The 12151-nt window shown below is 42.1% G+C and overlaps 1 protein-coding gene across 2 annotated transcripts in view; it reads left to right on the forward strand.

Moving 5' to 3' along the window:
- The first annotated feature begins 2769 nt into the window (after positions 1-2769).
- Positions 2770-12151, forward strand: part of LOC114792886 (rho GTPase-activating protein 7) — a 44589-nt gene continuing 35207 nt past the window's right edge. For both annotated transcript variants that reach the window (XM_028984387.1, XM_028984388.1), the window contains exon 1: positions 2770-2962. In XM_028984387.1, the coding sequence (XP_028840220.1) occupies positions 2848-2962 (115 nt within the window). In that variant the 5' untranslated portion in view covers positions 2770-2847. The remainder of the gene's footprint in view (positions 2963-12151) is intronic.

Raw genomic sequence — 12151 nt, forward strand, 5'->3', positions numbered from 1 at the left:
GGTTAAAATATATGCACGCTAGAAGCTGGTTGCATTTGATTCACGGCTTTAATGAATTCAAAGATTTCCATTATGCTCCCCTCATTTTCCAAAATGCTGCTTTGCATGTAGAGAGATGTGTGCAACACTGTTCTTGAATAAATTCTCATTAGGGAAAACAAGGGAAAGCACCAGACTCTGAATAATGGATAGAAGGTCAGCTCATGTGCAGCATTACCTGTTAAACACACACACACACACACACACACACCTGAGACTTACGAATGCAATGAGTAACCTGCTTAAGCACTAATATAACTGCATTGTAACATTACCACAGAGGTTTGGGTAAACAGAACACATGGCCAGTGTTTCCTTTATCATTTCTCACAGCCAGAGGCCGCACTGCATGGAGTGGTAATGTGAACCAGATGCTGGGTTGGCTCTCCAGTAAGTGCTTCCAGTGCTATTGGGTATAGATATATACGAATCAGATTTGATTATAAAATCAGCAGTGGTAAATGACAGATGTTTCTGACTTTTACCCTGTCTGTAACATCCGTGGAGGAGGTGAGTTCACTCTCTCAGTGGGATCCACTAGCTCAGAAGAAGGGTCATTATAAATCCCCCAGCATGAAGATGGGCTGTTGGTATTTCCTCCCACGGTGTGGAGGAAGAGGTTAATATGCTCAGTGGGAGAGAGTGGGGCTTCACAAGATCCTGAATTACAGCTAATTACGTTGAGGCAGAGCGCCATTTAGGAGACGAGATGGAATTGAAGGCGTAGCCCCATTCAGCATTTAAACTGATCTGCCAGATGAAGTTGCCCATGTCTCCCGTTCCCCCTGCCGGATGAACTACCCGTGATGAATATAAACTATCAAGATATTTCTGGGTCTAACTAGCTCAGTATGGATGCTGATTGGAAAAAGAATGGATGCTCATGGGAATAACAATGACAAACGGCTGTATGTTGCATATCAACGTGGCCTGTTCTTTGACTCCCAATGATTATGTGTCAACCAGGGAAATCAGCCACACATTGAAACCAAATATCCTGGCATATGCTAGAGATCATTTTCTGTCAAGCTTTGGCTTTGCACACAGGGGTGTCAAGTGTTTAATCAAACATTTACAAGGTGGGTTTCTTGTACAAACAATGACTAAAGATTTGGTTGTGCTTTATTTTAAGGTAGCCGAAGTTCTTATATACTTTAAGGCAAGTGCTGACAAGGTTGGGAGCCTTCACAATAGTTGGAATACAAGAAGGTATGTGCATGTGTGTTTTTCAGCAGGTGAAGTGAGGAGTTTTTGAAGAAATTCACCTCGGTTGAAGCCTAGTTTTGAATGATGTCAACCATCAATCACCTCAAAAATACTTTACAAAAATGTAGAAGGATATGAAATCATTGGATTTTAAGATCAGGCTGTTTTTACTTGGTGGACAGGGTTGGCTCTGTCATTTATCAGGGAGAACATAAACATTGATATGATCATTTTGAAAGGACACACTGAAGGGAAGTCTAGTAGGAAGTGCACAGTCAATGCTATGGTCTCAGCAGAGACCTGGTGGGTTTTCATGAGCTTCCTTCATGGTTTACCATGAAGGAAGAGGGTTGCTTGTTCAGCCATTGGGCTCCTCTGATGTGAACAGTGTGGAACGGCTTGCTTGTAGGGATGAAAATGCTCGAAAACGTTTCGTATTGAGGAACACAGCAGTTGCAAAGGAGGGTCAGCTTTTACGACCAAGTTCAAGTAGATGAGTGCAGAGCCAGAGTCACTTTGAAGGTGAGGTGATGTGTCACCTTTGAATGAAAACCAGATGGCACTACATTCTGGATTATCTATGAGGGCTGTGTAAATGGTGAGAGGGTTATAAGGAGGGTATTGGAAGTGTCTCCTTCATTCCATTGCTTGGTGTTACCAACATTCTCAGCACAGGCCACACAACCCTGTCCACATGGCTCTCATTCAAACAGTTTATAATCCATAAAATTCTCCTGACCTTTCTGGTTTCTGGAGTGTAGTGCCTACTGAGACCTTAAACCTCTTGTTCTGCAAGGGACACAAAATACTAACTGAATGTTGAAAATAATTCTTGCTGCTGCCATCAATGTCTCACCAAGCAGCACCCATGACCCTAATGTATCTCATGGGGACTTGTAATTAGTGAACAGGAGAGACTCGGGATAAGAGTGTCAGCTGAACGAAGGATGAATGACATTTCCTTTATGAGCAGTGTTATAAAAACCAGCTACGAATGTGCAAGAAAGGATCTACCGCTGAGCGATGGGAACCTGCTGGGAAGTTGAATATTATAGTGCCTTTCCTCGCTTTACAGCCCAGAGCAAGCGGGTCTAGTGTCCAGCCTTGAATGGAGGCTGCATAAAATAAAGCACAGGACTATCCAGCTGCAAAACATTAGAAGAGAAGGGACTGTCCTCATCCATTTTTCCCACCCTGTGGCAAAGCGCACTCTCCCCCTTAGCGTAACATTTATTCTTACATCTGGGAGAGGAATGACTCTGTGTATTAACTGTGGCAGTTTTGAGGGGTGGAATATGTTAAATGCTATTTCCTGTTCAAGTTCCCCTGACCCAAGCTCGGGGGACAAGTCCTCTTTCTTCATCCCTCAACCCCACCCCACCCCATTTTCTCCCTCTCCCTCTCACTCCCCCTACTTAGCTCTCCAACAGTGTCTGCAAATTACATGCAGACGTTTTGCATCAAGTGTCAGAGCTTAGCGAGGAACGTGCTCCCCTCCTTCCATTGCCTCCTCCAGTGGACATACTGTTCTACTCACCCACATGGGCAGAGACAGTCCAGAAGGACAGCAGAGAAAGTTTCATCACCAACTTCACATGGAATATGGCTCAAAGGGTGAAAATTCAGCTGCGGAGATCCTTCAGTGAACACATGAAGGACTCCACCAACAGGGCTTGGGACGTGATATGGAGGAGCACACGGGAGAAGCGACTCTCAGGTAAAGCGGACCTCCGTACGTTCCTTTAGGTGACACATCTTCACTGCATGCCACTATTCCCTGTCAAATGACCATAGTGACGGGAGCTCTGTGGACAATGATGGCCACACCACGTAGGTATGAAGAGAATGTGACATTTTTGATGGTTGCTTGTTATGAAAGCTGCTGTGCTGTGCTTTGCTTTGGAAAATGTACTCACGAGGGAGGGGCTGGGGGGATGGTTGTGGTCACATGACAAATCAGAAGAACCTGTTCAGCTGAAGTAAACAGTTCATGACCAGTGCTGAGCACTGAAACAATGCAATATTACAACAATATTGTAATAGTGTTTCTTTCCCCAGTACATTACCAGAATGCAATTTCTTATTATTCGTTTGTTTTATTTATTTATCTTATTATTATGACTTGCTTGTACGACGTGCTGAATGATGACAGTTTCAGGCAGAGAGCAATTTATTAAAAGAACATTATTATTCATTGTAAACTTGGATTTGGCAGAGGGAAACACTGATGCAGTAATTTACTGTGTATGATAAGTAATTATATTCAGTTTTGGTTGTTGCTGTGATTAATTTATTACAAATGGATGTATTATTAAGTTGCCCAACATACCGATCCAGTTCTTCCATTTTCATTTTCAAGCACTTTCACGAAGCAGATGATGATGCAGATCCCGCTTCTCCGGCTGTGCTGGACACTGGCTAATTAGTTTGTTCACTGTTGCTAATTATTGTCAATATAAATGATCGCGGACACAATGCATTTTGGTTTGTGAACATAAACAAACATGCGGCTAATTGCAAGCGCGTCCATCATTAGAACCCACAGCGGGATGAAATCAGTGAGTGGCTCCTTGCCAAAAGAACCTCATCTGAACAAACCGGCTCTCTCTATTCCTCTCCTTCACTCATGCTCGGCTCTTCCCCCCCCCGAGGAGTGTGGGCGGGGCCTGTGTCTCTCATACATCACGCTGCTGTCCTAATATTTATCCCAGAGTCCAAGTTGTCACAGCGGCATCCAAATACGGCACGAAGCAATGCAACAATCGCGACGTCAGTCCGTGGCACGTCCTCCAGATGTGCTCTATAAATGAGCTGTGACCCAACCATGTGCAAAGCCCCGCCAGGCCAATAAAAGTAGAATTTTTTTTTCCCCCCGTTTTTTTTTTTTCAAAAACTGATTCGGTAATGTTAAAAAAATGTAGTGGGCCGACTTCAGACCCAGAGCTGCCATGGCGCTCTTCACAACTGCTCTCCGAAGCCAAGAAAAACATTCAAAGCTTGGCCTCCGTGGTACATGACAAGAACACGTGAGAGGGCTGCTGCACGCTGCAGGTCATGCTTATCCTGCCGCTCATTTCTCAGCTCCTTTCGCATGCAGTTCAGAGCTGTCTGTCTGTCTGTCTGTGGCTTTCTTCTTCTTCATCTCATTACGTGCCTCCACGCTGGTTCCGTGCCCATTGGTGACTCCAGCATGTTTAAATGTCCTTCTTTAAAAGGCAGCGCCATGGCCCCGTAAAATCAGCATGAGAACGCCTCACCAGATGTTTCTGTTGTCTCAGAAAAACAGCTGGAACACACAAACGGAGCGCGGGGAGGAAATTGAGGATTTTTTTTTCTCCAAACTCTCGCTGCTGGCTTTCTCTGGCAGCAGCGGCAAAGAGAATATCTGAACAATCTCTGACCCATTTACAAATTGGTTCCTTGTTTCGTTTCTTAAGCACATATGAATATTTCAGTTCATCTTTCAGATCCTTTGAGAGAGGATTATCTGTTTTTATAAAGTTTTTGCGGATAACATATCTGTTTAAACCAACAAAAAAAAACATTGCTATATATGCTGAAATTCACAGAAAGACAGATTTACCACCCACCAAATGGTCAGTTGTGTCAACACTGATGGGTGGTAGTGGCCTAGGGTGGTAGTAGCCTAGTGGGTAACACACTCGACTGTGAACCAGAAGACCCAGGTTCAAATCCCACTTACTACCATTGTGTCCCTGAGCAAGACACTTAACCCTGAGTTGCTCCAGGGGGGGACTGTCCCTGTAACTACTTATTGTAAGTCGCTCTGGATAAGGGCGTCTGATAAATGCTGTAAATGTAAATGTAAATGGTGATAAAGATGACATGACATCCATGCATTGGTACTCAGCTCTTCTTTCAGCAGAAAAGATTTAAACATTGAAACATTGTCAAATAATGCAGGGCTGACAGATCATGATGGTTGAAACAGAGAAGACTTTGGAAGGAGAAACATTGCTATATATGCTATTTATATGGTACCCAATATCTGTTCTTCCAAGCGGTTCTTTCTTGATTATTTTGATCATCTCTTGATGTAAATTCTGAAGACGCCTTACACTTTACACCATCAAACGGGCCCCACGTTTAGTGCATTACGCTGCACTTAGTGAGTCAGTGAGTCAGTGATGGACTGCTGCTGGGTTCCTGCCTCGTGCCTGAAAATCGCACACCCCTGATGGGTGGCCTTAAAAGATGGATGAAATCTTTGAAATGTTTGAGGCTGATAATTTAACTGATTGTTTCGCGTTTATTATGATGCCAAAATAATATAAAAATATAAGGTGTAGCTGCAGAGATGTAGTAAATTTATTTTGAGTAAGTCAGGCATCTGAGGCCTGAGGTTTAGTAGGTTAATTAAATAGATTTTGCTGTAAAGCTGCTATCAACAAAGCAGCTTAAGTCTATTATCATTAAGGATTTATACCAGGCACCATATAAAAAAAATGTGTCCAAAGGTCACAGTAGCACAGAGAATGCATTCACAGCCTCACACCCATATATAACAGCTATGCACACTTCCAGCCAAGCACATTAAGCCAGTCATAAGTGGAATTTACTGCCTCTGCCAATGGCATGTCCCCACCAATGGTTGCCGTCCATTTGTTGCCCATCCTAACAGGCTTTAAGTTGAGATTCTTGGACTTCACTGTGACATTTACGAGCATTTCAGACTGCCAAATGCCCTTCATATGTTTCACAATTGCATCGTTCTAATGAACTCCTATGTTGTGGAATAAAATATTGAGTGAGAGTTTATAAGTAGAATGAGGGAATGAGAGAAACCTCTGTTACCTGAGCTTAAATCACCCTGCCTGAACCATGGAGAAATTGAGCCGAGAATGTAATGATCAGCTGCCTGACTGACCCACCACAGAACACTACAACAATTTAGACTTCGGGGCCTCTTCCTACCAGCAGCCCCATTTACATCCCCTTAAATCATCCCAACAATAGTCCTTGCTCCTTGGGTTATCTATATCACAACCACCCCCCTCTCGGCATAAAAGGATTATTCTCCATCCATGCCACATCCTTATCGCAGCCGTTTCCCGGAAGGCACGACTTGCCGTCTTTATCACCCCTGATTATTCATGGGAATTCTTCAGCTGTCCCGACTAATACCACTGACTCTGTCGGTTCTGCCTTCAGTTATTAAATCACCTTCTTAATCAGCACTTTTCTCAGCGAACGGGCAGAGAGAAGCTATGGTCCTTCAGCCACTGTAGCGAATAGAAATGGCAGAGTGACTGAGGTGGCCTCCCCATGTGAAAGACAGGACAATCAGCAGTAAACCTGGAGAGGTAAATCTACATCACACGATTTGAGTGGGAGGAGCACAGTATAGCAGGTAGCAGCAGAGTAAACATCTTCACGGTGACTGTGGTCTATATAGCAGGCATATAAGACTTTATGGTTTTCTGAAATCATAAAGAAAAATGGTGATGCAATAGACTTCAGGAGGGAACTGGACAAAGTCGTGATTCTTAAATCCTGTTTTGCACTTTATTAATAGTGCCTACTCTCATCATCCACTTCATTAGATTTTATCTGCACATTTTCAGATAAGGTGCACTGTTACAAGCTCTACTCCGTTTCATACCATGAACAGTTTTTAGTGACGATGTTTTGATATACGTGACCAACAATTCCCCCCCCAAAAAGCCTAGCTTGTCCAATGAAGACAATTTGTAATATGTTTAGGAAAAACGGATACGAACGTCCAACTACATGTGCGTTGATGTCTCAAACCTCCTAGGAAGTTGTTCTCGTTTCTTTTTTGTGTGTGGAGTGTGTGGAGTTTGCATTGATTCCCTATGCGCACCTGTTGCTTTCCCTGCCCAAACACATGCACACTAGGTGGACTGGTGACTCTAAATTGGCCATGGTTGGGAGTGAGGGAGTGAATGTTGTGTCCTCGCCCTGTGCCCAACCTGGGTGAGTGAAGACAACATATCCATTGCCATCAAAATATAAAACATATAAATTAGCCATTAGTAATATGCACACGTCCTTCTGCATTGCGGAATAATATGAGCAGGTGATATGATGTCTACGAAACCTTTATACAAAATTGCTCATATGCATATACCTTTAGGCCAAGGTATATCCGTGATTTCAATAGTTTTAAAAATTTCACTTGTTCAGTGCACACTGAAAAAAGTGAACACTGACTAAACCTGAAGAAACTGAATATGTCATAATGTGAATAAACCAAACAAACCTGCTGTCAGTAGCATTATAGTAAAGTAAAAACTATGTACTCATAAGCATAAATTAGTCAATTTAGTTTAAAAGAGATTTTTTTAATTAATGAGAAAAAATACATTAAACAGTGTACATGTAAAAATGGAGAACCCATAAGTTCTTCATACTGTACAGAATTAGGTTAGTACTCCATGTTTAATAGGTAAACTTAATTATTAGTGTCTTTAATATAATCTGTCTGAATCCATAAACTCCTGTTTCATGTCTTGGCATCAGAGAGATCAGCTAATCAGACGGTACCAGCAATTTCAAATCAGACTTTCAGAAAGAATTACTCAAATTATCAGACAAGTGGTCTCTATCTTCCCGCAAGGATATTTTGTGTGATAAACGTAATTGAAATCTTTGCCATTAGGTTTTTTTTTTTTTTTTTTTGCAACTGAAGTCCTGGCCTCTGTCGGATAGTCTGCATAGTGCACTTGGAAATGGTTCAAAGATGAACTCCAAGAACTGTTATTGTGCTGTTAGTCTCGGCTCAGTGGACTGCAGTGGTGACTGCTGGGTCAAGTATCTGGGAAAGAACCTCTCTCAGCAGAGGGAGCAGACAAATGACTGCTCAAATTGAGGAGTAGATCCGGGGGAGAGAAAACAAGCTCCTCTGCAGGAAATGGTTTTCCGTACCGCCTGCATCCCAAGTCCTGGAGTGCTCTGGGGGGACCTGCAGAAATCGCGGGCAGTTAAAGCTGATCTTCTCCCGCTAAATGGATCAAGCATGCCTCACGCTGGAAATATGTGGCCTTCCTCACCCTTCACTGTCTCTCCTTTTCCTTTAAAAAGCCCCGTTTGTTCTCAGAGGTGTAAGCTGGACATTAACCTCCTGTTCCTCCAGTTCCCCTAGAGCACCTCGATTATCCTAGTGAAGATAAACGAGCATGTAAAGCACATTCATATTCTTCAGAGCTAATTTCTCATTGCATGCATGCAACATGCATCATGTTCAAACATGTGATGGTTCAGACACTGTTGGATCAACAAGCCTATTCAATGGAGCATTTTTCCAACACTTTTACAAAATGTTCCATGATGTCTAGTCTTAGCAGTAAAATATGCACTATATGGACTGTGTATAATAATTATATAATTCAGCCAGAGTTTTCAATTAAGAAGCCTGTTACATTTAAATGTATCAATATTCAGCATCATTGTAAATAAATCCAGAATATTTTATAAGTACTGTGACTAGTAGTTAATAAACTACTCATTAGTTGCTTAGGCATAGATAAATAGACATCACAAAAAAACTGTCATTTTAACAAAGCCGTGTACATGTTTTATATACTGTCTCTATATGGATAGATATAAGTTGTCTGACTAGATGCTATATTGAATGAATGACATTTGGTTGATTGACTGATTGATTGATTGATTATTCTGTATGGTTTAGTGTCAGTTCTGCTGTAGAAGACCTGCACAGGACACGAGCAGAACATTCACTAGAAAGTGGCAGGGACTTTTTGGACTTTTTTTTTTTCCCCAGACCTCCCCTCTAGAGCCGATATTGAGCACGTGTTATTGAGCTCGTGACACTGACTCCCCTGAGTGCCACCACAACTAAGGAATCTTCACACCACATGAACGGCACCATCGCTGATAGATACAAAGCCTGTCACTCCCCTCGCATGCTCTGGTTAACACACACAGGAAAATGGAGCCTGGATGGGGAGCAGAATGACAGTGCGGGTAATGCTGCACACACTAGGTGTGCACACCAATACAACTAAACACACAGAAACACACAGACGTGGAAGACCTTTCACTCACACATACCAACACAACACACGGCAACATGATCATCAACTGAGGGGTTACCAAAAACTTTCACTTTTTTTGAAGTTAGGTCCAGAGCTGAACATATTCAGGGAGTAGATGATGTTTGTGAAACCAAGTTTTAATACATTTCATTTTACAATAAACACATTTGTTTTGCAGAAATATGTGAACCATTGGGGTACAGGAACTTAGACATAAGTTATTTACTGTTGTTAATATAGAAAATAATTATGTTATCATACTACTACAACCTCCAGTTACCACCACCAGTGACATTTTGCATCAAACAAAAAGAACTGTCTTCATGAATGGAGGATTAACAGGATAAATGAGGAACAATATCATTTTTAGACAGTAGCCTACTAAACAAACAACAATAATGCGTTAATCACTGCAATTCATTGATTAATATTTGGTGCTGCATTTTATATATATATTTTTTGCTAATAAATTGTGTGAGTTGTGTGTCCTGTGTGAGTTGATGACATTGATGTGATTCAACATTGCCTAAACAAAGAGACAGAAAGCACAACTTTTGTGCTCACATTTATGTTATATTTTGGATTAAATTGTATTTTTTTATACAGATCATCTCCCTGTTACTCCCATTTGAGCCTCTATTCCACTTAAATATGCCTTTTGATTGCAGTGGTGGCCTAGCGGTTAATGAAATGGCCCTGTAATCAGAAGGTTGCAGGTTCGAATCCTGATCCGCCAAGGTGCCACTGAGGTGCCATTGACCAAAGCACCGTCCCCACACACTGCTCCCCGGGCGCCTGTCATGGCTGCCCACTGATCACTCAGGGTGATGGTTAAAAGCAGAGGACACATTTTGTTGTGTCACCGTGTGCTGTGTTTGACAATGACAATCACTTCACGTTCACTTACAGCATGCATTAATGAATCAAAGTGAATCACAATTGATCACAATTAATTAATTGGTAAATGTTTGATTGATTTGGTCACATTTTAAATTGAATACATCATATACAGGCATCATATGCAGATGTTTCGTAATGACTTGGCTGTGAAACAGCGTCGGCCCGCAGAGGCTTGGTCAGAGGACGTGCAGCATAGACTGGCGACAGAAGGAGTGTGTCCTGACCTTGTGTGGAAATACTGTGCCCTTCTGAACAGTTGGTCAGCTCCAGAATGTAAGCGCTCGATTCCCAAGGAGCTTCAGGCCTTGATGCTCCTGCTGCTTCAATGAACAAACTGAAGGGTAGCATGACAGAGGCAGATATTTCCAGGGGCTGACCCATGGCTTTCCACAATTTGAGCCGCTGCGGTCTTCCAGAGGGGTTATGTAAACATCTCTGTGGGAATGTTTAGTCCGTTTCAAATTTTCCTTTCAGAAGTTCTGGACTTATTAGGAGCTTCACTAACGCTTTATTTCAACAGTGCACATTTAGACTCCACATCCAAATGGTGAATCATCTGTTAACCATCACAAATCTGTCATCAACCAGCCTGATGCTCAACAACACGTCAGCAGCTGGGCTATCAAAATAAAGCACAACTGTTTTTTACACTCTGTCCATGGAAATGGGAGACATTACCATTACAGTCTAGTCATCTTATTTTGCACAACTCCTGACAAAACTAACGACAACAACTGCAAACCATACAAATTCCTCAAAAATATAGATTTGCACAAAAAAACTTGAGCAAGTTGAGTAAGTGTCTGCAGTTAATTATTTACACATAGTCTTTGTCTATGTGTAAATGTACAATGTACAATTCTTCCAAAAGATCGTTGCTGTCCTTATCTAACATTAGGGGTTCAAAATGTAATCATGCACCAGTGCATATACTTACTGGTGGTCATTGATATACAGTAAATCAGCTCTAAATTATTAGATGATCCTAGAGAAACTAACTACCCTTTTTTTAGTTAGTATTTTTTCTGTCACCCAGAAAATTGTATCTTAAAATGGGAGGAGCCCCATGATTGACAGCTCTAACACGGGCTACATCCTCATTCTGGATAATTTAAACGAATGGCCGTCAAATCATCCCATTAAAAATCACGTTTCTTTCTAGTTGTATCTCTTATTTATGTGTGTAGCGAACAAGCCTCATGCTCAGTTTGTACCCGTGTCATATAAAGAACAGCGCTGAGTGTGAACGGGTGAACAAGCTGGCAGAAGATGTCACACCACTTCATGGATGATTTAGACCAACTCCCATCAAGATGTCACACATCCAGGTGTTGTGCAGCATCCTTCTCTCTCCCCTCCCAATGGTCCTCATCTATTTTCTTATCGCATCTATTCTCTACCCTCCTAATTGTCCTCGTCCACAGGGTATTTTTCGTACCACAGCCCGACAAAATATGCAGATAGATCATCGGTTCTTATTGGTGAACTCATTTGTGAGAGACATTGGTAAAATACTCCTCAAATTTCCCCCAGGGGTACAAACAAACCGTATCAATGAAATGCCCCCAACAAATGTTTGCTTTTGTGCAGGACTGTCACCTGTCAATCTGTTTCAGATGGAACCATTTCAGGGTGTTTATGAAACAAGAGGTGTTTATGAAAAGTTGAGACTTGTATGAAATCGCATGAAATAAGACTCTTGGCAGATTGGTGCTCTGTACTGAGGAACTGATGCCAGAGACCCCTCCATTGCTCCCACATGATGGGGAAGGCAATCAAATTAGGAGGAGCCGTTTTTCAACCCGAATTCTTTCCATGGGAAACTGAGTGGAGCGATACTTCATTTGGCCTGGCCTCATTTTACAAGTTTTTGCTCTCACATTGGTCTACAGTAACTTGCACATGGCCTGCAGCACAGCCGGTGCATTTTTTAAAAAAAAACTTGCAGGATGAAGCTGTCTCCAGAC

This window comes from Denticeps clupeoides, chromosome 6 (genome assembly GCF_900700375.1).
Source record: "Denticeps clupeoides chromosome 6, fDenClu1.1, whole genome shotgun sequence".
Taxonomy (NCBI): Eukaryota; Metazoa; Chordata; class Actinopteri; order Clupeiformes; family Denticipitidae; genus Denticeps; species Denticeps clupeoides.